The 25,274-nt window shown below is 49.8% G+C and overlaps 9 protein-coding genes and 2 long non-coding RNA genes across 14 annotated transcripts; 5 read left to right on the top strand and 6 right to left on the bottom strand.

Annotated features, from left to right (window-relative positions):
• Window positions 1-57: 57 nt before the first annotated feature.
• Window positions 58-2,483, bottom strand: LOC136198278 (protein C-ets-1-like). Its single transcript, XM_065988198.1, has 5 exons — window positions 2,157-2,483; window positions 1,750-1,839; window positions 1,374-1,577; window positions 961-1,239; window positions 58-896 (listed from the first exon to the last, which is right to left on the bottom strand). Exons 1-5 carry the CDS (start codon window positions 2,353-2,355, stop codon window positions 265-267), a joined length of 1,404 nt encoding a protein of 467 aa, XP_065844270.1. The 5' UTR covers window positions 2,356-2,483; the 3' UTR covers window positions 58-264.
• A 218-nt stretch (window positions 2,484-2,701) lies between these two features.
• LOC136198327 (uncharacterized) lies at window positions 2,702-3,863 on the top strand. Its single transcript, XR_010672754.1, has 2 exons — window positions 2,702-3,498; window positions 3,558-3,863. It is a non-coding gene; the product is annotated as an uncharacterized lncRNA (long non-coding RNA).
• On the bottom strand, window positions 3,678-8,612 carry LOC136198261 (protein C-ets-1-like). 3 transcript variants are annotated; one of them, XM_065988183.1, is made up of 9 exons: window positions 8,486-8,612; window positions 7,989-8,074; window positions 7,550-7,772; window positions 6,986-7,189; window positions 6,752-6,805; window positions 5,766-6,038; window positions 5,589-5,705; window positions 5,048-5,527; window positions 3,678-4,626 (listed from the first exon to the last, which is right to left on the bottom strand). In XM_065988183.1, exons 2-9 carry the CDS (start codon window positions 8,019-8,021, stop codon window positions 3,920-3,922), a joined length of 2,091 nt encoding a protein of 696 aa, XP_065844255.1. In that variant the 5' UTR covers window positions 8,022-8,074; window positions 8,486-8,612; the 3' UTR covers window positions 3,678-3,919. The 3 variants fall into 3 exon arrangements, with proteins under 3 accessions (XP_065844255.1, XP_065844250.1, XP_065844263.1); XM_065988178.1 differs by lacking the exon at window positions 8,486-8,612 and having other exon boundaries at window positions 7,989-8,293; XM_065988191.1 differs by lacking the exons at window positions 6,752-6,805; window positions 6,986-7,189; window positions 7,550-7,772; window positions 7,989-8,074; window positions 8,486-8,612 and adding an exon at window positions 6,357-6,735.
• Window positions 8,613-8,924: 312 nt separating this feature from the next.
• Window positions 8,925-10,524, bottom strand: LOC136198302 (uncharacterized). Its single transcript, XM_065988221.1, has 9 exons — window positions 10,359-10,524; window positions 10,098-10,253; window positions 9,958-10,018; window positions 9,790-9,891; window positions 9,675-9,728; window positions 9,465-9,621; window positions 9,345-9,409; window positions 9,151-9,290; window positions 8,925-9,088 (listed from the first exon to the last, which is right to left on the bottom strand). Exons 1-9 carry the CDS (start codon window positions 10,380-10,382, stop codon window positions 8,993-8,995), a joined length of 855 nt encoding a protein of 284 aa, XP_065844293.1. The 5' UTR covers window positions 10,383-10,524; the 3' UTR covers window positions 8,925-8,992.
• A 108-nt stretch (window positions 10,525-10,632) lies between these two features.
• LOC136198324 (uncharacterized) lies at window positions 10,633-11,296 on the bottom strand. The gene is made up of 3 exons (XR_010672752.1): window positions 11,153-11,296; window positions 10,989-11,103; window positions 10,633-10,771 (listed from the first exon to the last, which is right to left on the bottom strand). It is a non-coding gene; the product is annotated as an uncharacterized lncRNA (long non-coding RNA).
• A 94-nt stretch (window positions 11,297-11,390) lies between these two features.
• Window positions 11,391-12,264, bottom strand: LOC136199585 (3-beta-hydroxysteroid-Delta(8),Delta(7)-isomerase-like). The gene is made up of 4 exons (XM_065989812.1): window positions 12,062-12,264; window positions 11,862-12,008; window positions 11,673-11,802; window positions 11,391-11,617 (listed from the first exon to the last, which is right to left on the bottom strand). The coding sequence occupies exons 1-4, from the start codon at window positions 12,253-12,255 to the stop codon at window positions 11,468-11,470; spliced, it is 621 nt and encodes a 206-aa protein (XP_065845884.1). The 5' UTR covers window positions 12,256-12,264; the 3' UTR covers window positions 11,391-11,467.
• A 20-nt stretch (window positions 12,265-12,284) lies between these two features.
• Window positions 12,285-15,156, bottom strand: LOC136199587 (WD repeat-containing protein 43-like). Its single transcript, XM_065989813.1, has 18 exons — window positions 14,969-15,156; window positions 14,790-14,912; window positions 14,603-14,721; window positions 14,417-14,543; window positions 14,255-14,358; window positions 14,098-14,188; window positions 13,975-14,039; window positions 13,864-13,924; window positions 13,705-13,809; window positions 13,571-13,648; window positions 13,406-13,507; window positions 13,298-13,344; window positions 13,171-13,249; window positions 13,027-13,113; window positions 12,937-12,968; window positions 12,821-12,884; window positions 12,651-12,764; window positions 12,285-12,593 (listed from the first exon to the last, which is right to left on the bottom strand). Exons 1-18 carry the CDS (start codon window positions 15,152-15,154, stop codon window positions 12,441-12,443), a joined length of 1,737 nt encoding a protein of 578 aa, XP_065845885.1. The 5' UTR covers window positions 15,155-15,156; the 3' UTR covers window positions 12,285-12,440.
• A 92-nt stretch (window positions 15,157-15,248) lies between these two features.
• LOC136199722 (uncharacterized) lies at window positions 15,249-16,820 on the top strand. Its single transcript, XM_065990016.1, has 4 exons — window positions 15,249-15,750; window positions 15,950-16,341; window positions 16,397-16,519; window positions 16,577-16,820. The coding sequence occupies exons 1-4, from the start codon at window positions 15,271-15,273 to the stop codon at window positions 16,698-16,700; spliced, it is 1,119 nt and encodes a 372-aa protein (XP_065846088.1). The 5' UTR covers window positions 15,249-15,270; the 3' UTR covers window positions 16,701-16,820.
• Window positions 16,821-17,362: 542 nt separating this feature from the next.
• On the top strand, window positions 17,363-19,017 carry LOC136190497 (uncharacterized). The gene is made up of 4 exons (XM_065978675.1): window positions 17,363-17,868; window positions 18,053-18,444; window positions 18,500-18,622; window positions 18,680-19,017. Exons 1-4 carry the CDS (start codon window positions 17,392-17,394, stop codon window positions 18,801-18,803), a joined length of 1,116 nt encoding a protein of 371 aa, XP_065834747.1. The 5' UTR covers window positions 17,363-17,391; the 3' UTR covers window positions 18,804-19,017.
• A 546-nt stretch (window positions 19,018-19,563) lies between these two features.
• LOC136190501 (uncharacterized) lies at window positions 19,564-20,767 on the top strand. Its single transcript, XM_065978688.1, has 4 exons — window positions 19,564-19,716; window positions 19,963-20,351; window positions 20,402-20,542; window positions 20,599-20,767. Exons 1-4 carry the CDS (start codon window positions 19,573-19,575, stop codon window positions 20,633-20,635), a joined length of 711 nt encoding a protein of 236 aa, XP_065834760.1. The 5' UTR covers window positions 19,564-19,572; the 3' UTR covers window positions 20,636-20,767.
• Window positions 20,768-23,370: 2,603 nt separating this feature from the next.
• LOC136199783 (uncharacterized) lies at window positions 23,371-25,083 on the top strand. Of its 2 annotated transcripts, none has more exons than XM_065990077.1 (5): window positions 23,371-23,863; window positions 24,084-24,472; window positions 24,528-24,637; window positions 24,690-24,759; window positions 24,820-25,083. In XM_065990077.1, the coding sequence occupies exons 1-5, from the start codon at window positions 23,396-23,398 to the stop codon at window positions 24,941-24,943; spliced, it is 1,161 nt and encodes a 386-aa protein (XP_065846149.1). In that variant the 5' UTR covers window positions 23,371-23,395; the 3' UTR covers window positions 24,944-25,083. The 2 variants fall into 2 exon arrangements, with proteins under 2 accessions (XP_065846149.1, XP_065846150.1); XM_065990078.1 differs by having other exon boundaries at window positions 24,528-24,572; window positions 24,658-24,759.
• The last annotated feature ends 191 nt before the right edge of the window (window positions 25,084-25,274 follow it).

The raw sequence follows: 25,274 nt of genomic DNA on the forward strand, positions 1-25,274 counted from the left end.
AGTACGTTAGAGAAATCAGGTCAGCGGCTAGGCTAAAACTCTTTACTGCCAGTGTGGTTGATTTGTCATAACAAGGAGCCTTTATTTTATGTACAATTGTAAGTGTACTGTACAGAAGAATTCTTCAATAGCCCCCTTACACAAGTCGGACAACTAACCCGACCAGTTCATTCTGTAAAAATAGTACTGAGAGAAGGTGAGTTTTTATACATATACGAAAGAAATGCATTATATATATAGAGCATGGAAATATCAGTATCATCATCAGCAGAAGTAATTCAACGGCGCCTGCTGTGGCATCGTCACGGCGGCGGCATTAGCATAACTGTACTGAGGCGCGAGATTAAACGACGCTTGATGCATTGCCGCAGAATAGGAAGGAAGCGAAGGCGGCGAAACGCGATGGTGATGATGATACGGATTAGACGGTATCTCCGAGTGGTACTTCGCCTGAAGCTCCTGAGCCGTGCATCCGAGAAGCGACTCCAAATCGCAGACGAACTTGTACACGTATCGTTTACCGGGAACCTTGTGTATGATGTTCTTATCGTAGTAGTAGCGCAGACCTCGGCTCAGTTTCTCGTAGTTCATCTTGGGCTTATTCTTTCGTTTGCCCCAGCGCTGAGCGACGACTTCCGGGTCGGTCAGCTTGAATTCCCATTCGCGTCCCGTCCAGACAATGCAATCCATGTTGCTCCTATCGGTGAGAAGTTCGAGCAGAAATTGCCACAGTTGAATTGGGCCGCTGCTCTCGGTGTAAGCCGCCGTCATTGCCGCCTGAACGGCGAGCGACGGACCGGTCGGCGCCGGTCCCGGCGACGGGCACGGCGACGTTCGCGGCGAACCGTACGGCGAGTGACTCTGACTCGACGTCAACGACGAAGCGGGACTCGGCACTGCGAAGGGAAACGGAAATGTGAATGCGGGGGGTTCGAAACAGATTGAAGTAATTAGACGTACTCTGGCGCGAGACGGTACGGTTGGGCGGTGCTAGCGAATTGGCGCTTCCCATCCACGAAGCAACGCCGTCGGCGAGCGGCAGAGGATTCGCATCGTCTATCGACGACGGAGGCGATTTCGGTGGCGTATCGGGACTGTATTCGCGTCGTCGCGCTTGCTGAACGACGCCGTACTGCGTCGTCTCGTAATTGCCTTCGTATTCGGACGGAGCGAGCGCGTTTACGAGCGCTTCGACGTCGTCGACGTCGTCGAACGAGGAAGAAGACGTCGAGTGTCGCGCTATAGAAAAGAAAGAAAGAAAAGTGCTTCGTTAGTGAGAATCGAACCGGGGACGCTCTTCCTCTATTTCCCCCCACGCTAATTCCTTTGCGGTACGCCGCCGCGTCTCAACACACTGTCGCGCCTCGCCTCACCTTTATTGTAGAGGTGCTGGAGATGAGTGTAGAGTAGATCGCCGTAGAATTCGGGCGTTCGTTGGAGAAACTCTCGCTTCGTCAATTGGCACAATTCGCGCCCGTCGATTCGAAAGAGTTCGCGATCGAGCGCGCGAATGCTGAACTCTTTCATGGTCCACGTCAGCCAACCCTGCACGTCGTCTGTCGTCCACTTAGACGGATCTGAGGACGAATAAAAGAAACACTAGTCTATTTGCGTTCGATTTTCGCTTCCCTTTTCTAAGTAAACGTTTGCTATTCTAGTATATTAGGGAAAGCATGGGACAAGGGTCGCTCGTTGCACTCTCCATATATATATAGAGCAGCAATATGTGTTTAGGCGCGTCTCTCTCACCTGGATCGGCTCCAAGTCGCTCTCGCTCCGCGTCAAATCCGCCGCACAATACTTGTATGAGATCGACGCCTCCGCCAGCTGCGAACCAGTCTAATGATTAAAAGACAATTAATTTTCTTTTTCTCTTTCTCCGACTCCCCGAGGTGAAAACCCAGCTGAATAAACTCGTGATTGGGGTGGCTTCGAAAGAGAAATCGGGAGGGGGGGCAGAGGGGGGGATCCCTATGTATGCGCGTCGTAACGCCGTTTGCCCAAACGGCCACGTACAGTTGTTCGTGTTATCGCGAACGCGGAGGAGGATCGCGAAGAATTCGTCGGGTTTTTTCTAGTGTCCCCTTAGGGGACCGCCGCGCGGCGCGTTCGTCTAGCGTAGTCGAGACGCGACGGCGGGGTCTCGCGAATCGTACCTGTCGACATATGCGCTGCTACTGCTTGCGATCCTGTGACGCTTATTTGCGGTATCGGACGAGGGTGATAGTGAACGTCGGGTCGCGTGACCGACGGCAACGCAACGTTTGGAAGCGATATCGCCGTCGTGTTCGTCGTGTGTTGCGACAGCGGCGGCGCTGTCGTCGCCAGCATGGACAATTCGGCGTCGGTAAACATTTTGCGTGGTAGAGAAGGTGTAACGACGCGTCGATGGATTCTTTCTGTGCGAGTCGCCTGTCTTTATATCTCGCTAACGAGGTTTCGCTTGAGCTCGTTCGCGACTCGGAGGGAAATTCCGACTGAGGGGTATATGCGTCGACGTGTTCTCTTATCCTCCCCCTTCCCCGATTCTCCGAGTGGGCGTTTCTTTGCATCATAAACGCCTCCCCCCTTACAAGTGTGACGCAATGATGTCGCGTGCACGAATTCCCTTGCGGTTAGCTGTTGTGCAAAGTTGACGCACATTACCATTGGAATCCTAAGCCGCCGAGTGAGAAAGGGGGCGTGCCCGCGCAGTTTTGCCTAATTCGGTTTGGCGGCTTGAGCTCTCGCGTGCGTAACGACATGCAAGCGCTAATACCGTGCGCAAACAATGTGGTGAACTTTGAACCCGCGACTAACTCGATTTGCGAATCGAATGTGCTCGTGTGACGTCTTTCTCTATAGCTCGACGCTCGCGGCCACGTGAACTGCGCGCCTTGTGCAATCGAAAGGTCGATTGAATAAGTCGATAGTACACGGTATGAGACGAACGCCTGTCTCGTGCTTCTAGACACCGACTCGCGAGACTCGACCTAGTACGTAGACGTGCATGTAAGTCGACCGGATGAGCGTTCTCTAGCGAGCCAGTCGAGTCGACTCGTCTAGAATCGTTTTGCGTGGTGGGCGGAGCTCGTTTACGATATGCGCGGCTTCGCGCTCCCCTTTGCGAAGTGCTAAGGCACACCTTCAATTTATGTATGTACGCACTAGCAAGAAATAGCGCAAGGCTTCTTGCGGAAAGAGAATGACTATGATACGCCTGTATTTAAGAATGAAAAAAATCGAGGGAAAATTGTAACAGACGACCCAAATGGTGTTTTTTTGCGGTTGTACGGTTGCCACCACCGTTTAGGAGGACTGTGTGCGGGTGGCGCTAAGTTACATGACCTCTGTAACCCCGGAAGCGGGAAAATATAGCGTTTCACGTGAGCCTGATCTGTTTGACGTCACTCGACGATATTTTTGCAACAATCGATAACAAGGCTGCGGTTTTACCAAATCGCCGGTTGTTAGTCTCACGAGAACGAGCCATCCCCGCGAGCGACAGACGATCCGCTAGTATACAACGTTTGTCTCGTCAAATTTCACCGCCGGGCTAACGTCTTTCCTGTTCTAAGATGGTCCATGCATTAGCATGAGTGCACGAAGGAAGATTAAAGTCGGACATAAACGATCCGGGTAAACAGAGCACCGTCGACCGCAAACCAAGCGCTTAAAAGCATACATCGCCCCCCACGTAACATAACAATAATTCTATTACACGGAAACTGTCCGGCAGCCGGGCACTAAACAAAGACAAAGGCGCGCGCACAAAGTAAATTCAAAAGCCGTGGTAAACAGGAATGGGAAGGAGGGAGAACAAAAAACATAAAGCACTCACTAACTGATAAATTTTCTAAATAAAGCAACCTAGAATCAGTTTATTAGAACGTCTGTAAGGCGGCGGCTCGTCAACTCGTCCCTCGCCTCTCTATCCATCTCATTGAGGCGTTCCATCCCTCGCCCTATGATGATTGAACATCATGGACGAAACGTATCCGCCGCCCATGCTCGTCGTCGGCGCCGGCGGAGCGCTACTCGGACGCTGTATCTGTCCGGCCGACGGCACTTCGAGAAGATGCCCGCTGCCGCCTCCGCCGACGCCGGCACCACCGCCACTGCCACCGAGAAAGGAGTGCATACCGGGACCGGTTAGACCGCGCGACGCCAAGAGCAGCGACGGCGAGCTGCCCGTCTGCTGCTGTTGCTGCTGCATGGCCAAGGAGTGGGGCATGCGAACGCTAGCAGCGGCCGCGGCATGGGCCAGCGAGACGTCCGATTGCTGTAGACCCAGCATGCTCAATGGACCCGCCGCTGCCGGCGCTATGGTAGGATTCGACGGGAAGTCGATGGAACTGATGGAATTGTTGTTGATCATTGCGAGCGTTTCGAAGTCGAATCGATAGACGTAGCGCTTTCCCGGCACCTTGTGCATGATCTTCTTGTCGTAGTAGTAGCGAATCGCTCGGCTCAGCTTGTCGTAGTTCATGTTCGGCTTTTTCTTTCGCATGCCCCATCGACGCGACACTTCGTCCGGATCGAGGAGTTTGAACTCGCCGTTGTTGCCCGCCCACGCTATGCAATTGGCGTTGCGTTTGTCGGTGAGGAGATCGAGAAGAAATTGCCAGAGTTGAATCTGACCGCCACCTAAACAAAATACGTTAGTCTGAGCGATCAAACTCAATAGGGAGGAAGCTAAGAGCAATAATCTATAAAAAGGACTTCCTAAAATGCTAACTAGAGAGCCCTGCTCTATAATTGCGTACGTAAGACCTCAACCTGGGGAGGATACGTTACGTCAAGAATACAAACAACCGTTAGATTCCGTCAGGACATGATGACGTCACAGAAAAGGACCTTCTGAACTCTCTAACCGCTGAACTGTCCTCTTCTCTAACCGCAGACCTCCGCAAAAGTAGAAGCTCGTCTCGCAGCGAGACGACAAACACCCATACAAAGTAATAGTCCATCGGAGCCCACCCAGAAAAAAAAACAACCTTATTTTTACCTCCTAGTCTACAGACAAACAGACGATTCCCCGTCTCAAATCCCTGCCTCAAATTCCTACCTGGACTCGCACCCGCTGCAGCGGGAGTCGTCGCCGACGCATCGGACGCTTGCGACGATTTATCTCGATCTCCAGTCGACGACGGAACTGGGTAACTGGGAACAGTTCCGTCCGCCTTGGGGCTGTGGCCGCCGCCGCCGCCGCCACTTCCGCCACTTCCTGTAGCAGCAGCCGCCGCCGCCGCCGCCGCCGTCGTCGTCGCCGTGCTAGCCAATCGCTGTTGTTGAGACGGCGACGACGCGGGTTGATCGACGGAGGACGGCACTCGAACGGTTTGCTGTTGTTGCTGTTGATGTTGCTGTTGCTGTTGTTGTTGAACTGACGCAAATTGATCTGGTTGCGGCGCTCGACCGGCGTTCATTGCGTTGCGAATTTCCGTCTGAACGGCGAGCATCTGATCGTGAGTGTACGGCGACGCCAAGCGCGACGGCGACATCGCCATCCACGTTACGGGATCGTAATGAAATCCCTCGGCCATCACTAAAAAAATAAGAGAGAGAGAATAAATTGAACATATCAATTAACGATAGAGATTTCTTACTCGGCGCAAATGGCATTGCTCCTTGAGCGGCGTGATGATACATGGCTGCTGGTGACCCGAACGATGCCATTCCAGGAACTGTGACGCCAGCCGGATGAATGTACGGCATACCCGCCCCTGATTCGTATATAAGATTAATAGCGATCACGAGAGAGAGAGGGGCGAGCGAACTTTTACCGGCATACGGGTGAGTCATGATGGCGCGCGAGAAAATGCTCGTGACTGGTTGATGAGCGGAAAAGTCCATAGCGCTCGCCACGGCGGGAGTCGATTGACGAACGGCGGCGGCGAGAAGAGCCGTCGATGCCGTTGGCGTTGCGGAAACGGCGGCGGCGTTCGCATCGATCGAATCGGCGTACGGCGCTTGCGCCCCGGCGGCGGCGGCGACTGGTGGATTTGGACTCCTACGCGGCGGCGACGACGGTTTCGTTTCGTTCGCTTCGGGGCACCCTGATCCGCGCGAGCGAAAAAAAAGAGAAAGCGTGAAAAAATAGAACAAAGGGGGTTCGTATAAGTGCGCGCGTGTTGAGAAAGAGCGCCGAGGGGGAGGGGGGAGGGGAAAAGGACGTGGCGGCGGCGCGGCACGAACGCAGAAAACGATCGATTGTACGTAACACGGTATCTCCACGTTCAATTACGGCACTTCCTCCTACCGAAAGGCGCCATTTACGTACGAAATTTTTTTCACGGGATTCGAACGAGACTTCGAGGGACGTGGGGGGGGGGGGGGGGGGGGGGGGGGAAGACGTTACGATGCGGTTCCCTTACAAGGGGGCCGCGATTCCGTTTCGGTTTCGCACGATGGGCGTCGGTGACGGGTAGAACTGCGCAACGGGTCTTGTTGCATCGTGACGACGTCGATCATCGCACGAGGGGAGTTCGGTCGGTCACGCGACGACGAAGTATGTCGCGCGGGAGGAGCGGAACGAAACCGACTACGAGGCCGGAATAGGAACACGGGGCGACGGACCGTTTGAGTGCTGCCTCTAACGGATGCTGACTAGTTCCGAGTAGGGACCCTCTGAGGTCATCGCATGATCGTGCGCATCCTGTTTCGGGTGGCACATCGCGGACTTCCTCCTACGCTATTCGACTTCCTGCCGCGTGCGCGCGATTTGGTCAACTCGCTCGCGCCCGCCCGCCACTTTTGGGGTCTTTATTACCTTCGCTCGCCGATCCCGCGCGGTTTTCTGGTCTTTCCTGACTGGCGAATGCAGCTAAGATAAACGAGGAGCGCAAATTATTTTTTAGACAAACAAATACGCGCTTCCCTATCTAATTACTCAAAGCAAAACGGATGATAGGGAGAAAGTCAACAAGGAAGCAAACGACCGTTGCTGTCGCTTTCCTTCCGGGGGGGAGGGGAGGGGGCCCCACCTTTCGCTTCGCGCTCTCACCTTTTCGCAAAACGTTCAAATGACTATAAAGAGCGTTGCCCGTTTCGTCGCGCGTTAGCCGAACAAAATCTTCCTTTTCCATGCGACACAAATCTTCGCCGTTCATCGCATCGAAGTGCGACGTGTCGATCGGTCCGAGATTGTTCTCGGCTTGCGCCCACGAAAGCCACTGTCGTACGTGCTCGCGGTTCCACTCGATCGGATCTACGCGCGGCGTTGCGAGGAAGAGACAGGAAGAGAGTTAGTTTCGATTAGTAGTGTTTTTTGTATGAGGGAAAGGAACGGACAGAAAAAATGCGGGCAGGCGCGCTTTCCCGCCAACGTTCGTTGGACAAAAAAAGGGAAAGTGACTCGTTACACTTTCGATACTACGTGCGTACGAACGCAGCGCGCGCATTCTTTAGGTACTTCGGGTTCTTTTCGTGACGATCACATCACCGCGCTTTATTAGTTTCGGGGAACAACCGAAAAGGAGAGAAATAAAACGAACTTCCCCCGATAATTCGATTCGAATCGCGAACCGGACTCGCACTTCCACTCGACTCGCGCTAGTTTCGTTCTTACCTTTAGGCAACTGTAAAAAGCTCGTTTTCGACGGCAAAACATCGTTGCCGCCGCTGTTCATCGACGGATGTTGCTTTCGCTTCCTTCCGCGTGACGGCATAGGCGACTGATGGGGAGTCGCGCTTCCTGTCGAACTCGCTTTCTCTGTCGTTGGCGATCGACGACGATATCGATTCGTCGTCGTCGTCGTTGTCGTGCCGTCGTCGCGTTGATAATCGATCGCCTGCACGCGGATTGGGGGGGAGGAGGGAAGAGAGGAAATAGAGGAAGCGGAAAAGGGACCCCGCGCGGCGATGGCGACGGCGGACGCTGTGAAAATAGCTGAATGCACTTCCTACGTCAAAGCCGGAAGTCCGAAGAGTGAAAAAAAACGACGGGGGCCCCCTTTATTTGCGTTGCGCGCAAGCAATGCCGCTCTCGTTTTTTTCGCTTACTGCACCTTTTCGTTGGGCGACGATAGATGATTTTGCATGTCCGGTGATCGCCGATCCCAGAAGATCTGAGCGTAGGGATGATAGCGAAACGCTAGTGACGAGGAAAAAGGCGATAGATAAGACGGCGATGACGGCAGCGGCGAAGAGATCGTAGCGGGGTGAGGAACGGGTGTTCGAGAAGCGAAGAGAATAGGACGATGAACTGCGGACATTCGACGTGGGAGAGAGAAAACGTAGAAGACAAGGCACGCGCGTTGCGTCGATCGGGGTTCGAAATCTGACGCAGGGGCCTCGCCTCGCGACCTTTTGGTCGAACTTGGGTCGGGGGAGTATCGCGGAATGACGGAACTACGTGCGGAAGTTATTACGCCGGAGTCGCGCGCCGCGCGCTGGAGCGGACGCGAAATCGACCGGAACTGGGACCGATCACGCATTCGGCGCGCTTTTTCGCTGTCGCTTCCGACGACTACGCGTCGAACGGTCGTCGTTTCGGCGCTCTTACCGGGTGTACGATGAGATGCTGTGCGAACGAATCGGAAGCGTGCGCGTTCGTCGATCGTCGACGAGCAGGAACAATAGCGAAGCTGTGGTTTCTCCTACTTGCGTCAGTTAGCGTGTAGGATTCGCCGGACACTCCTTCGATGCTAGCGCGCGCGATTAATTCGATTTACACATCACATTCTTTCCACGTGGTAGCCAAAAAATCGTATATGAAAGACTTTCCCTTTTTACATTCATAAACCGTGCTAGTCTGCTGTATGTATGATAGAGGTAGTCACAAATAGCATCAAAACATTTCCTTTTCAATAATTCATTACCAATTGCTATACCTCTTTGGCTTCGTATATTCTCTGTTTCCGTCACGAACCCTGCCGTTTCCATCTGCTTGCGGTTCAAAGCCATAGAAGAAGCCTTGGCCTAATCTAGACATGGTCATCTGCTAAACTGTCTACAAATTCTTTATTGTGTAAACAATCTTTCTCTGTCTAAACCATTGACGACCGTTCGCTTATATGTGAATTCCATAATAGCCCAGCAGAAGAGCAGGACTGTCATAAAGATTCCTACCCAGTTTCTCTGCTCCTTGACTGTGCACAAGACGAGCCTAAGTATATATAATATAATCTTCACATCAATCAATTGGGCTCGCGTTCATCTCCACTTTACTTTGAGCAAGTCAATAAGCAAAGCCAAGATCACGGATTTCTTCTGCTCGACGACAGCCGAGTGAGTGTCACTATCGACAAAGCAGCCAATAGATCTTGCTGATTCCAAGGCCAGCGTCAGGTTCTCCTCACTAGCCTCGCCTAAAATTGCTTAGCTAAGAATAAACACTTGTCAGCTTTACACGGAACTCTTGCCTGAGGGCTCCGACGACAGGGCTCTCACATCAATAGTGTTTGGGACAGCAAGATTAATCAAAGAGCTGTCAAGAGAAACAGTCAATATATCTATCTTATTAGTGCAAGGCCCCCATCCACCATAGAAGGACAGGGTTTGAGCACGTCTTGTAGAAGCCCGAACCGAGTGACGGAACTGGCAGTAGGGTTCGAATACGCTTTACGCTGGCAAGCTCGCGATTGATGTAGACGGCTAGCCCCTGTTGAATGTCCTTGTCCGTCGCCTGTTTCTCTTTGCCTATACGCCACACAAGTCATAATAAATAAAGAGACCAATGCATAGAGAATGACCATCGACTGAAGAAACGTCAAACGACCGTCGAGACGGCTTTGGCCGATCATCAGCTACGGGGCAGAGAGGGAGAGAGATGATATGCACAACGAATCTCTGTAGTGTACTAAGTACCTTTCTTCTGAAAACTCGCATTTCGACCCGTCGGCTTCAGATGCACCGTTTCGACTTTGCTCGTGTACACCTCCTGCTTCTCCTCCGGCTTCCTTTCAGCTCCTGTAATAAAAAAAATATTATATGGTATATGGAACGATATTGTGACCCTCGAGGATTGCGACCGACTTTTGGGAGCGATGGATGTCGTCTTCCTACTCTCGCTCTTCTCCGCGGCCTTGCTGTGGGTCTGCGAAGTTTATTATTGTTTTAGCCGTAAAGAAAACGACGCTCCTTTGCTATGATGATCGACTCGCGTTCGCGCTCACCTTCTTCTCTTTCGTTGTTGACGAAACGGCGGCTGTGGCGGCGGCGGCTGTGGCGGCGGAGCCGTTCGCCGTCGATCCGGCTTGCTTTTGTTTGCGAAGTTCTCGAAGTTCTCTTCGAATCGCAGCTCGTTCTTCGTACGTCGTCGCTTGTTCGAGCTGGAGAACGCGAAAGAGGGAGTAGGAGAAGTTTCGAAGCGCTTAGGCGTTCGTCTTTGGGACTGCGCGTACGTTGAGGAGAAGGGCCTACGCACGTCTACGCACTTTCGAACGCAATTCTTCTTCCATTGTCTCGGTCGGAGTGCTCGTTTTTGAGTGCTCTGTTTACAATCGTTCTTCGTTCTCTCTTTTGGAAGTGTCGAGGAGCCTAAGCGGAGCCTTTAGGCGTCGGCATTCTTCTGCAACGATGCAGTAAAAATATACGGGGGGTACAAATGGGCGTAGACTGAATTGATCCGGTGGGAATTTCTGATACAATTTACCCGGTCGTCACCGCAGAAGCCTGGGAGGTGAGTGCACTCCCTTGTGAGAATAGGTACATGCTTGCTTTTATAATATAGATAAGTCATTTGGTCATACAGTTAGAGTAGAAACGTTCGAATCTTCTGTTATTTTATTTCACACATTAGGAGAGGGAAATCCTCTGGCAGACACGGTATCTTCAGTTGCTTGAAACCCTAAGAGAGAGACAAGTGGTAAGTAGAGGACCGCAGGGTAGAATCTCAATCAGTGACCAAAGCAAAGTCAATTGCTCTATAACTACATGTTATGTACATCAGAAGTGCTTTATCACGAATAATAAAAAAACAACTCAGTGGAAGTCGAGCAATAGATATGCTGATGCATTTTAGATTCTAATGCCGTGGCATAAGTAGTGATTATGAAGATTAGCACCTCAGGCTTGATGTTGAGAGTCAATTTCCTAAGAGTTCGCTTTCTCGAGCCTGGCGCTCTAGTCTCTTCGTAGAACTCTCGAGCAACGTCTCCGTCTTCGTCGACAAAGTCGTCGCTGAATGAAAGGGGTAAGTCTCGGCGAAAAAGTCAGGATTCTTTCTTACCTTCGACGCATCGTCACTAAAATCCGTTTCAACGCTCCGACGTGCAGTATTCCATTCGCGAAGACATTCCCATATGGACTCTTCGACTGAACGAGGTTTTTCTCCGGCGTACCGGCGGTCTTTTGAGCTGGTTTCCCCCACCAACCTCCCATGGCTGTAGCGCGCTAAACGGTTTGCCAATCGGATTAGCCTTGAAAAACAATCAGCCATTGACGCGGGAAAACGCAGTTTACTTTCCTTTTGATCTGTCTGTGTTTATTAGACAAACCCACTATTAAAACCCCATGCATGAAAATGGCAAACTACCATTCCCTGCTACAGTTTCTTTTCCTTGATTGCCAGGCATGCATTGATGCTGCTGGCCACAATCGCAAACGGTATGATGACCCACAGAGAATTCATAAACACGAACACGAACCAAAAGTATTTCAATTTGACGTAGGTGTCAAACTGTGGAGGCCAGTCCTAGACGGAGAAAAAAAACATACAGGTGTAAAAAGGAGAACAGAGTAACTGCTACCAAGGGAACGTTGTGAAAACCATTCCACACTTCGCCAAAGATATAGAGAAAACAGCCCATAAAATGGAACGCCGACGTGAGAAAAGCAAAGGCGTGTCGCACAAAGGATCTCTTCTGTTCAGTGGCATACCTAACATTTTTTATAGTCAGCTATGTGATGTTTGACTACCGATCCTATTCTCTCTATACCAAAAAATGCAGGCGGGAGTCATCAGAATAAGCTCAAAAATAGAGACGCCCATCACAGTGGCATCCTGCGTCGGCCAATAGCGAGCGTCGATTAGGGCGTACTCGTTCACGAGCCAAAGGGGACCTCGACCAAAAGCCCCGACAACTCTGTTGAGGTCGGTCAATATTATAGAAACTGGGCATTGCGGCTCGTCTCTCACCCGTCCATCCAAGGGTGAATGAGAGCGGCGTTGATGAGAACCCACACCGCTGTCCACGTTTTCGGTTTGCCGTAGAGAAGGAGGAGCCCGAGTAGAATGGTTACGGGTATGGCGTTGACGGGATCAGTCCATCCTTGAGTCAGCTCTTCGACTGTGTATCCGACAAAGCCGGTCGGCTGATTTCCACTCGCCATCGCGCCAGAGTCAGGTGATGTGATGCAACGTGACCGTAAGCACATTTGATTAATTAATCAATAGACTTCTTTCTTCAATGCGGTGCGCGCGATATGCGAATCGTTGGTTCAACAAGAGTTTTTTTATAATACAAAGGCCGTACTGCTCTTGTGTACTGATGTGTGCATGATATCTATTATGCCATTCATTCTGGGTCATCTTCATCCTCAATGCTGTCTTCCTCCTCTTCATAGGAGACGCCCATTTCGGCAGAGACTTCTTCATCGGATTCTTCGGAGTACACGGCCAGCGGTTCAAAGTTGCTGAAGTCATCTTTGGATCCATGCTGCATCTTCAGCTAAAGCGTTTTGCGAATAAGTAAAGGTTATGCTCTGAGCACACGTGCGTCTTCTACCTGTGATACCATGACGTCAAGACGACCCTGCAAAACGCACAGCTGCGGAAATAAAATACTGCGAGATTTAAGAAGACTGTAAAGGACGCCCAACGATTCCTTCAGATTAGGTACCTAAAATGCACATAGTCCAGTCTAAAAGAGAGCGGAGAAAATCCTTTGAAACTCACAGTCATGAGATAAGAACCGTGAACGAGTAAAACTGTCTTGATCCAAGAAACTAGTTCTCCCGCTCTGAAGGCAAATGATTAGAATACGAGTCAAGGATCCCTTAGTCTTCATTGACCTAGTGGGCTTTTTCTCTATCCTCTGCACCAGCTAAAAAAGGTTCTCTGTCACGTGAGGGAAACGCAAATAAACGGATCCTCTCCCTAACCTGCTCGATAAAGGGAACAATCAATGTGCTGGGTAAACGTTTCACTGTCGTCTCAATAACGCGATGTTTTCCGACTCGAAGAACGTTCTAAAATCATACCCCTACCTATAGGAGAGTACCTTCAAGCGCTACCATTACACCAACCTCAAGTAGAGCGTGATCTTCGCTATAAAGCGCTTGCACGAGCATCTGTGCTTGAGAGTCGGCAGTAGCATGACCATCACTGAGAAGTTGGTAACAAAAGACGTCTATATTCACAAATTAGTTTCACCTTTGGCCAGTAAACGTGACGGATTTGAGTCTCTCTTCAACAGTGACCTGAAGTGATATGATGGCATATACAATAAGAAATAGAACACTACAGTATTAATCTGTCTACTTCGTCAGCAATTCGTTCCCTGTCTCCATTGGCCACCGTTCCTGGCATGACCGTCTGAGCTGGACCAATCAAAGTAGATGGCCCAGCAGACGACTTTCTTTTCTAAAGAAAAAAAAAAGAATGTTCTTGAATACCCTACCTACGCCTAAGTGACTGCATTTGTACTTGAGATAAACGATTTGAACTCGAGCCTAAATCAACTTCTCTACACAAGCAAACGTGACTGTCTTCTTGAATGGGATTCTGCGATAGAGAAAGAAACTAAGCAGCCAAAAACGAGTGGTAATCGCGTCCACTACAATTTTTTCGAATGTTGGAAGAGCAAGAGAACCGTAGGCTAGGACAAGAGAAGCGCCACCGGACACCAACCTCGCAGACCAAACGTCGACAGGAGTGGGATCAGACTAAAGACATTTACTCTACCAAAAGACGTAGTAGCTCTCTTGAAAATATTGTACCACGGATGAGGTGTTAGTGATCTGAATAGTGCATGTCGGATCAAGAGGCGCTTTGCCAGAACTAAAGAACAAGTGACAACTAAAGCGAGTTTATCTGACGCAAACGCCTACCCATTTAGAGAGTGAGTGAATACGTGTATGGTGCTGGTTTTGGAGAGAGCTGCAAGGCAAATAAGCTAAAGAGCAGATTCGTTTCGTGAGAAAAATCAAACAAAAAATGTAAAGGAGACTTACGTCTCGTTGCTTGGAATGCTTCTCGACGTGAACCTGAGCTACCTCTTCGGTGCAGGAAAACGTTGCAACGCACGTTCGAATCGACGAACTCCTAATAAATAAATAAATAAATAATACCAATTACCAGACATCTAATTATATGTTTAGTTCTATTTACCAAGCGTTTATGACGCGCTCATTCTCAGCCAATGATATGAAATAATCTTTATAACCGGGAACAAATTGAAGATAACGAACGTAGTTAGCGTGGCCCGTAAATTTCTTAGATCATCAAATCACAGTCAATAGTCATAAATAAATAAATAAATAAATAGACTACCTTTAACAATTCCCTCTTGACCGAATCCCAAAGCTTGATTTTCCTCCCAGCAGAAAGTAGGAGAGACGTAGTGCCATTGAAATCGGCACACAAGGCCGTCACAGGTCCTGTATCCCCCTTCCATCGCCTTAATTAAACAGGTCACTTTACTGCAAAAATTTAATTAAATACCAATTATAAACTCACGCTATTTCCTCCCACGTTTCGACATTCCACTTGGCAATGAAATGATCGTCGGAGCACGTGATCAGCGCGCATTGGCTCTCGTCCCAAGCGAAATCGTTGACACGCGATTGATGGGCTTCCTGCGTGTAAAATTATCCGCTCGCATCCGGGAGAGCAATAATCAAATTAATTAATTAAAAAAACGAACCAATGTTCGTTCGTTTTCTCCCGATACGACGTCCCAAAGTGTGACGCGACCGCCCGACGATCCGGCTGCAATGAAGAGAGAGCGCGATGCGTCGGCGAGTCGACGCCTTCGCTTTGATTTGGCCTGCGATTCGAGCGAAGCTAGAAGAACGTATCGTTTGTCTGCTAAGACATTCCTACCGCGTCTTCTTGGGCTCCCGTCGCACGAATCCACTCCAGGCACGAGCACGAGCCTTCGAGAATCGTTCCACCGTCGAACGTGCATTTCTTCGTTCTCTTTCGGGTGTCCCAGACTTTTATTCGACCGTCTGGTGAGCCGACGGCAAGCAAATCCCCACTGGAATCGAATCGAAACACCGATGCCATTCTCGGTAGCGCGCGTTTACAACACGCGGTGGAAGCATAGATCTATGGTGGAAGCTATCTATGGCTAAAAGTGTCACGTGCACCAGATTAACGCATTCCGTGTTATCGTTCGTGCGATGACGGTCAAGACAGCGTGTGTAATTGTAGGATTCCTGCTACTACATCAAGCCAGTGCTCTCGACGTCGAAAAGGTCCGCGAGGCAATGGAAACAATGGGAGATCTGCTTCACAAAACCATGAGAGCGACGTCGCTTTTTCGCATTCCAAGAGAAAGTCGCGACGAAAGCGAGCAAAAAAATAGCAGCCACTCGCCGGACTACAAAATTCACTACAGCCTGGGCCCCATCGGAGCCTGTTCTCGGCCTGAAATTGCTCACTGCTCCTTCTCGTCATCCGTTACCATTCCGGAATACTACGCGAGGCTTCATCACCAAATATTCTCTTCTCAGATGACGACGATTTACAATAAGTTTCAATCGGCCACCAACAGCAGCAAATGTGCGGACGGCATTATGAGCACGATCTGCCCCCACGCCGTCGTTCCTCAGTGCCAATCCGATGCCCAAGTGAAATTCGTTGTTCCTGATTTTGAGACGGTAGGTTGGGAAGGGATTTTAGATACAGCAACGTTCCATTGGCGATAGAATTCACGACGTTCAGTATAATAAATTAACTCTGTAGGGTTATTAATTATTACACGACCACATTGGGCGGTATAACCTTTTTTATGTTTCACATTTTCGAAATAGCTGTATCGTGTCGATTTTGATAACTATAACTGATCGTTGTTTTCAGCTTTGTACCAAGGGGCTAAGCCAGTGCCCAAACTCCACCGCCTTTGAAAGCACCATGTGCAAGAGTGGTAGCCAATTGGCGGATATGATGCAAAGCTTCATGAAAAGTCTAAAAAACCTGAAAGGAAAATCGTCCGCGCTGACAAAATGCCGCGTTCCTTCGATTTCGGCGTGCAGCAATATGCTGCCGTCACCCGATTGGCTGGCGGCTGAACAAGAGGTGTACTTCACCAACCCCTCGCTCGACTCGTACATCGACAGTCTGAGCGACGGCAACGAGGAGTGCAAGAATAAAATGTACCAGTTCTTGTGCGCCTTTCCGACGTGCAACGCAAAACAGACGGCTGTCATTGGGCACAGAAATCAGACATCATGCGAGGATGCGTTCTCTTGGTATTCCGCGACTTGAAACAAAGCGTGGGTAATTAAATAAAAGTGGGCTTTTTAGCGTTCCATCGTCTGAGAGATCTCTGATTTCAAAGTTTATGCCCTGTTCTGGTTTCGCCGGCTTGGACAAGCCAAGCCCAAATTATAATCGTGGACCACCAAAGTCTCTGGCTTGGTGGGAGTGGTAAGAATATAGTTGGGTTTCCTCGGTTTCGTTGTCTCATGCTTCGCCACGCGGTAGCCTGTGCATTGCAGTCGGGTGCGTGTTGGGCATCGTTCTCCTTGTCGGAACAATAGGCAGTGTGAGGAAGCACATGCGGAGTCGTCGTTTGGCAAGATATCAGGAGATGGAGTCCACTACCTGACTGATCGGCTTGAGCTCGGTGTCATACTCTTCTAGCAATTTAGTTCTTTCTTTTGCTGCTGCTGATGTCATTGCTTCTTCTTCTGCTGTTGCTGCTCTTACTGCATGTGTGCACAATCAATTAGTGAAATGTCGTTATGATAGTTTCTGCTTGCCTCGTACCTCGGCCCCTTCTCTCCGGATGGGAGGAAAGGGCTGGCTGCTGGGCTAGAAAAACATATCGTTTGTCTTCTAAGACGTTCTTATGACGTCTTCTTGGGCTCTTGTCGCACGAATCTCCGCCAGACACGAGCACGAGCCTTCGAGAATCGTTCCACCGTCGAACATGCATTTCTTCGTTTTCTTTCGGGTGTCCCAGACTTTTATTCGACCGTCTGGTGAGCCGACGGCAAGCAAATCGCCACTGGAATCGAATCGAAACACCGATGCCATTCTCGGTAGCGCGCGTTGACTACTTTCAAAATCAGACTCAAATTATATAACTCTGAAATTTGATATGTTTAATTTTAGTGGCTTTTATTTATCTCTAGAGATTTAGTTTTCTTTGATGTACGGTACCAGGAAGATTGGCCTCTGAGCTAATGGTTTTCCGTACTAAAATAAAACATCTATCTATCTATATCTATCTATCTACACGTGAAAGTGTCACGTGCACCAGATTAACGCATTGCCGTGGTATCTCCGTTCGTGCCATGACGGTCAAGAAAGCGTGTGTAATTGTAGGATTCCTGCTACTACATCAAGCCAGTGCTCTCGACGTCGAAAAGGTCCGCGAGGCAATGGAAACAATGGGAGATCTGCTTCACAAAACCATGAGAGCGACGTCGTTCTTCCGCATTCCAAGAGAAAGTCGCGACGAAAGCGAGCAAAAAAATAGCAGCCACTCGCCGGACTACAAAATTCACTACAGCCTGGGCCCCATCGGAGCCTGTTCTCGGCCTGCTATTGCCCACTGCTCCTTCTCGTCATCCATTACCATTCCGGAGTACTACGCGAGGCTCTATCACCAATCATACTCTTCTCAGATGACGACGATTTACAATAAGTTTCGTTCGACCATCGGCAGCAAATGCGCGGACGGCATTATGAGCATGATCTGCCCCTACGCCATCGTTCCTCAGTGCCAATCCGATGCCCAAGTGAAATTCGTTGTTCCTGACTTTGAGACGGTAGGTTGGGAAAGGATTCAGCAGCGTTCCCATTGGCGATAGAATTCACGGCGTTCAGTATATTAAATTAACTCTGTAGGGTTATATTATACGACCGCATTGGGCGGTATAACCTTTTTTACATTTTTGAAATATAGCTCTTATCGCGTCGATTTTGATAACTATAACTGATCATTGTTTTCAGCTTTGTACGAAGGGGGTAAGCAAGTGCCCGAATTCGGACATTCTTGAAACGGCCATGTGCAGCAGTGATAGCGATGTCGCGAAAGTGATACAAAGCATCATGAAACAAGCTGAAAACCTAAAAAAAAAATCGTTCGAGCTGACAAAATGCCGCGTTCCGTCGATTTCGGCGTGCAGCGATCTGCTGCCGTCACCCGATTGGCTGGCGGCGGAAAAAGAGGCGTACTTCAACAACCCCTCGCTTGACTCAAACATTGACACTCTGAGCGACGGCAACGAGGAGTGCAAGAATAAATTGTACCAGTTCTTGTGCGCCTTTCCGACGTGCAACACAAATCAGACGGCTGTCATTGGGCACAGAAATCAGGCGTCATGCGAGGATGCATTCTCTTGGTATTCCGCGACTTGAAACAAAGCGTGGGTAATTAGATAAAAGTGGGCTTTTTAGCGTTCCACCGTCTGAGAGATCTCTAATTGCGAAGTTTTTGCCCTGTTCTGGTTTCGCCGGCTTGGACAAGCCAAGCCCAAATTATAATCGTGGACCACCAAAGTCTCTGGCTTGGTGGGAGTGGTAAGAATATAGTTGGGTTTCCTCGGTTTCGTTGTCTCATGCTTCGCCACGCGGTAGCCTGTGCATTGCAGTCGGGTGCGTGTTGGGCGTCGCTCTCCTTGTCGGAACAATAGTCAGTGTGAGGAAGCGCACAAGGCGTCGTCGTTTGGCAAGATATCAGGAGATGGAGTCCACTACCTGACTGATCGGCTTGAGCTCGGTGTCATACTCTTCTAGCAATTTAGTTCTTTCTTTTGCTGCTGCTGATGTCATTGCTTCTTCTTCTGCTGTTGCTGCTCTTACTGCATGTGTGCACAATCAATTAGTGTTATGATAGTTTCTGCTCGGCCCCTTCTCTCCGGATGGGAGGAAAGGGCTGGCTGCTGGGCTAGAAAAACATATCGTTTGTCTGCTAAGACGTTCTTATGACGTCTTCTTGGGCTCTTGTCGCACGAATCCTCGCCAGACACGAGCACGAGCCTTCGAGAATCGTTCCACCGTCGAATGTGCACTTCTTCGTCCTCTTTCGGGTGTCCCAAACTTTTATTCGACCTTTGACGGCAAGCAAATCGCCATTGGAATCGAATCACCGATGCCATTTCTTGGTAGCGCGCGTTTACTGCACGTGGTGGATGAGCAAAAAAGTGTCACGAGCGCCGGATTTGTATGCATCCGTTTGTGCAATGACGTTCAAAGCAGCGTGTGTGATTGCGTCCTTTCTCCTACTACATATACATCAAGCCAGTGCTCTCGACGTCGAAAAGGTCCGCGAGGCAGTAGAAACAATCGGCGTTCTGCTTCACAAAACTATGAGAACGACGTCGCTTTTCCGCATTCCAAGAGAAAGTCGCGGAAATATTGTACTGTACGGGTCCGAGCGCTAAGAAACGGGGCCTGGCCCCGCCGGGGCCAGGCCCCGTTTCTTAGCGCTCGGACCCGTACAGTACAATATTTCCTCAATCTCTCCTCAGATGACGACGCTTTACAATCAGTTTCGTTCGAATGCCGACAGCAGATGTGTGGACGGCATCATGAGCATCTTCTGCCCCTACGTCGTCGCTCCTCAGTGCCAGTCCGGCACCCAAGTGAAATTCGTTATTCCTGACTTTGAGACGGTAGGTTAAGGTAGGGAAGGGATTTTATATAAACAGCAGTGTTCCATTGGTGATGGAAAATTAACGGCCTTCAGTAGATCAAATTAACTCTGTAAGGTATTCGCTTCCCCTCCTAACTCGGACATACGGACTATTGACTCCGACAAATCCTATGTCTGACAGTCAGTGTCAAAATAGCAGTCCATAAGACTATCTCATTTTTATATCGTGGCGGTCTTGGTAAATATATCCGATCTCTGTTTTCAGGTTTGCGTCGAGGGGGTAAGCAAGTGTCCGAACTCCGACGCTCTTGAAAGTGTCCTGTGCAGCAGTGATGGCGATGTCGCGAAAGTGATACAAAGCGTCGCGAAAAATGCTGAAAAGCTAAAAGGAAAATCGTTCGAGCTGACAAAATGCCGCGTTCCGTCAATTTCGGCGTGCGGCGATCTGCTGCCGTCACCCGATTGGCTGGCGGCGGAAAAAGAGGCGTACTTTGGCAGCTCGCTCTCCACAAGCCTCGACACTCTGAGCGGCGGCAATGGGGAGTGCAAGAACAAATTGTACCAGTTCTTGTGCGCCTTTCCGACGTGCAACGCAAATCAGACAACTGTCATTGGGCACAGAACTCAGGCGTCATGCAATGATGCGTTTTCCTGGTATTTTCAAACGAAGTGTGTTTAGATCTATTAGATCGAGCTTTCTTTAGCGTTCCGTCGTCTGAGAGAATTCAGATTTCAAATTTTCTGCCTTGTTCGGATTTCTCCGGCTTGGACAAGCCAAGCCCAAATTATAACAAGCCGAGCCCAAGTCATGGTGGACCATCAAAGTCTCTGTCCTGGTGGGCGTGGTAAGAATACAGTGTTTCGTTATTTTGTTATGATCTCATGCTTCGCCACGCGGTAGGCTGTGCATTGCATTTGGATGCGTCGCTCTCCTGTGAGGAAGCGCGCAAGGAGACGTCGATGGAGTCAACTACCTGACGTCACAGTGCTTGATCCGCTGTCGCGCTCTTCTAGCAATTTAGCTAATTAGTTTCTTCTTTCTGCTGCTGCTGCTGCTGCTGCTGCTTTGACTGTCACTCTAGGTGTGCACATTGCTGCAATCATTATTAAAAAAAGTCATTGCGACAGTTTCTGCTTGCCTCGTACTCGGGCCCTTCTCTCCGGATGCGAGAAAAGGGTTTTACGGCGTCTTCTTGAGCTCCCGTTGCGCGAATCCACGCCAGGCATGAGCACGAGCCTTCGAGAATCGTTCCACCGTTGAATGTGCATTTCTTCGTCCTCTTTCGACCGTCTGGTGAGCCGACGGCAAGTAAATCGCCACTGGAATCGAATCGAAACACCGATGCCATTTCTCGGTAGGCGCGCGTTTACAACACGCGGGGAGCTGAAAGCAGAGATTATCTCTGCTGAAAGTGTCACGTGCACCAGATTAATCTCCGATTCGTGCAATGGCGGTCAAGGCAGCGTGTGTAATTGTAGGAATTCTGCTACTACATCAAGCCAGTGCTCTCGACGTCGAAAAGGTCCGCGAAGCAATAGGGGTTCTGCTTCACGAAACCATGAGAGCGACGTCGTTTATCCGCATTCCAAGAGAAAGTCGCAACGAAAGCGAACAAAATGGCGACCACTCCATTACCATTCCGGAGTACTACGCGAGGCTTTTTTGCCAATCAGCCTCTCCTCAGATGACGACGCTTTACAATCACTTTCGTTCGATCACCAACAGCGAATGTGCGGACGGCATTATGAGCATGATCTGGCCCGTACGCCGTCATTCCTCAGTGCCAATCCGACGCCCAAGTGAAATTCGTTGTTTCGGACTTTGTGACGGTAGGTTGGGAACCCGGAAGGGATTTTAGATACAGCAGCGTTCCATTGGCCTTTCGGTATATTAATTAATTAACTCTGTGTAGGGTTATTACATTGGGCGGTATAACCTTTTTTATGTTTCACATTGTCGAAATAGCTGTCATCTATCATATCGTGTCGATTTTTAATAACTGATCGTTGGTTTCAGATTTGTGCCAAGGGGGTAAGCAAGTGCCCGAACTCCGACGCTCTTGAAATGGCCATGTGCAAGAGTGATGGCCAACTCGCGGAGAAAATACAAAGCGCCGCGAAAAGTGAAGAGACCCTGAAGGGAAAATCGTTCGCGCTGACAAAATGCCGCGTTCCTTCGATTTCGGCGTGCAGCGATCTAGCTGCTGCCGTCACCCGATTGGCTGGTGGCCGAACGAGAGGCGTACCTCGACTCCTCGCTTGACTCGTACGTCGACACTCTGAGCGACGGCAACGAAGAGTGCAAGAATAAATTGTACCCGTTCTTGTGCGCCTTTCCTTCGACGTGCAACACAAATCAGACGGCTGTCATTGGGCACAGAACTCAGGCGTCATGCGAGGATGCGTTCTCTTCGTATTCCACGACTTGAAACAAAGCGCGGGTAATTAAATACAAGTGGGCTTTTTAGCGTTCCATCGTCTAAAAGATCTCTGATTTCAAATTTTATGCCCTGTTCTAATTTCGCCGGCTTGGACAAGCCAAGCCCAAATTATGAACCAAACAAGCCAAATGCCGCATTCCGTCAATTTCGGCGTGCGGCGATCTGCTGCCGTCACCCGATTGGCTGGCGGCGGAAAAAGAGGCGTACTTTGGCAGCTCGCTCTCCACAAGTCTCGACACTCTGAGCGGCGGCAATGAGGAGTGCAAGAACAAATTATACCAGTTCTTGTGCGCCTTTCCGACATGCAACGCAAATCAGACGACCGTCATTGGGCACAGAACGCAGGCGTCATGCAATGATGCGTTTTCCTGGTATTTTCAAACAAATTGTGTTCAGATCTATCAGAGCGAGCTTTTCTAGCGTTCCGTCGTCTGAGAGAGATCAGATTTCAAAGTTTATGCCTTGTTCGGATTTCTCTGGCTTGTCCAAGCCAAGCCCAAATTATGATGGTGGACCATCAAAGTCTCTGCCCTGGTGGGCGTGGTAAGAATACAGTGTTTTGTTATTTTGTTATCTCATGCTTCGCCACGCGGTAGGCTGTGCATTGCATTTGGATACGTGTTGAGCGTCGTTCTCCTTGGCGGAGTGATATTCACTGTGAGGAAGCGCGCAAGGAGACGTCGTTTGGAGCCAACTACCTGACGTCACAGTGCTTGATCCTCGGCTTGATCGAGTTCGGTGTCGCGCTCTTCTAGCTCATTAGCTCATTAGTTTCTTCTTTTGCTGCTGCTTCATGCGGCTTTGCCATTGCTTCTTCTTTCTGCTGCTGCTGCTGCTGCTGCTGCTGCTGCTGCTGCTGCTGCTGCTGCTGCTGCTTTGACTGTAGGTGTGCACATTGCTGCTATCATTATTAAATGTCATTGTGACAGTTTCTGCTTGCCTCGTACCTCGGACCCTTCTCTCCGGATGCGAGGAAAGGACCTGGCTGCTGGGCTCGAAGAGCATATCGTTTGTTTGCTAAAACATTTTTACGGCGTCTTCTTGAGCTCCCGTTGCGCGAATTCACGGCAGGCATGAGCACGAGCCTTCGAGAGTCGTTCCATCGTCGAATGTGCATTTATTCGTCCTCTTTCGACCGTCTGGTGAGCCGACGGCAAGCAAATCGCCACTGAAATCGCCACTGGAGTCGAAACGCCATTTTTCGGTAGCGCGCGTTTACAAGTGTCACGTGCACCAGATACTGTAAATCTCCGTGCGATGACGGTCAAGGCAGCGTGTGTAATTGTAGGATTTCTGCTACTACATCAAGCCAGTGCTCTCGACGTCGAAAAGGTCCGCGAGGCAATAGGGGTTCTGCTTCACAAAACCATGAGAGCGACGTCGTTTATCCGCATTCCAAGAGAAAGTCGCAACGAAAGCGAACAAAATGGCGACCACTCGCCCGACTACGACAAAATTCACTACAGCCTGGGCCCAATCGGAGCCTGTTCTCGGCCTGCAATTTCTCACTGCTCCTTCTCGTCATCCCTTACCATTCCGGAATACTACGCCAGGCTTTTTCGCCAATCAGCCTCTCCTCAGATGACGACGCTTTACAATCACTTTCGTTCGATCACCAACAGCGAATGCGCGGACGGCATTATGAGCATGATCTGCCCCTACGCCGTCATTCCTCAGTGCCAATCGGACGCCCAAGTGAAATTCATTGTTCCTGACTTTGAGACGGTAGGCTGGGAACCCGGAAGAGAGATCTTAGATACAGCAGCGTTCCATTGGAGATAGAATTCACGGCCTTTCAGTATATTAAATTAACTATGTGTGTAGGGTTCATAGTTATTACATTGGGCGGTTACGTATAACCTTTTCTATGTTTCACATTGTCGAAATAGCTGTCATCTATCATATCGTATCGATTTTGATAACTATAACTGATCGTTGTTTTCAGATTTGTACCAAGGGTGTAAGCAAGTGCCCAAACCCCGGCGCTCTTGAAATGGCCATGTGCAAGAATGATGGCCAACTCGCGGAGAAAATACAAAGTGGCGCGAAAACTGAAGAAACTCTGACAGGAAAATCGTTCGCGCTGACAAAATGCCGCGTTCCCTCGATTTCGGGGTGCAGCAATATGCTGCCGTCACCCGATTGGCTGGCGGCCGAACGAGAGGCGTACTTCAACTCCTCGCTCGACTCGTACGTCGACACTCTGAGCGACGGCAACGAGGAGTGCAAGACTAAATTGTACTCGTTCTTGTGCGCCTTTCCGACGTGCAACACAAATCAGACGGCTGTCATTGGGTACAGAACTCAGGCGTCATGCGAGGATGCGTTCGCTTGGTATTCCACGACTTGAAACAAAGGTCAGGTAATTAAATAAATGCGGGCTTTTTAGCGTTCCGTCGTCTAAAAGATCTCTGATTTCAACGCCCTGTTCTAATTTCGCCGGCTTGGACAAGCCAAGCCCAAATTATGAACCAAACAAGCCAAAGCCGAGCCCAAGTCATGGTGGGCCATCAAAGTCTTTTCGCCGGCTTGGACAAGCCAAGCCCAAATTATGAACCAAACAAGCCAAAGCCGAGCCCAAGTCATGGTGGGCCATCAAAGTCTCTTGCCTGGTGGGCCTGGTAAGAATAGAAATAGAGGGTTTCCTCGGTTTCGCTGTCTCATGCGTCGCCACGGGGTAGCCTTTGCATTGCAATCGGGTGCGTGATCGGCGTTGTTCTCCTTGTCGGAACAATAGTCAGTGTGAGGAAGCGCATAAGGAGTCGTCGTTTGGCAAGATATCAGGAGATGGAGTCCACTACCTGACGTTATGCTTGATTGGTTGTACGTCTGTCGGCTTGAGCTCGGTGCATGTCGTCTCTTCTAGCAATTTAGTTCTTTTTTTGCTGTTTCTGAGTCATTGCCTTTTCTCGAGTCTTCATTAATTAAATGTCATTATGTCAGTTTCTGCTTGCCTTGTACCATGCAGGCCATGCGAAGAAAGGGTCTAGCTGCATGGTACACACTGTGCGCGCTGCAAATTTTCTCAGTGAACCTGGGGAAATAGAAACTAGTTCGTTTCGAACACTATCGTTATATGGAGCGTATAGTCTACTACCTCTAGCAATTCCCTCAGATTACATAAATTCCATCGTCC

Source organism: Oscarella lobularis, chromosome 1, assembly GCF_947507565.1.
Source record: "Oscarella lobularis chromosome 1, ooOscLobu1.1, whole genome shotgun sequence".
NCBI lineage: Eukaryota > Metazoa > Porifera > Homoscleromorpha > Homosclerophorida > Oscarellidae > Oscarella > Oscarella lobularis.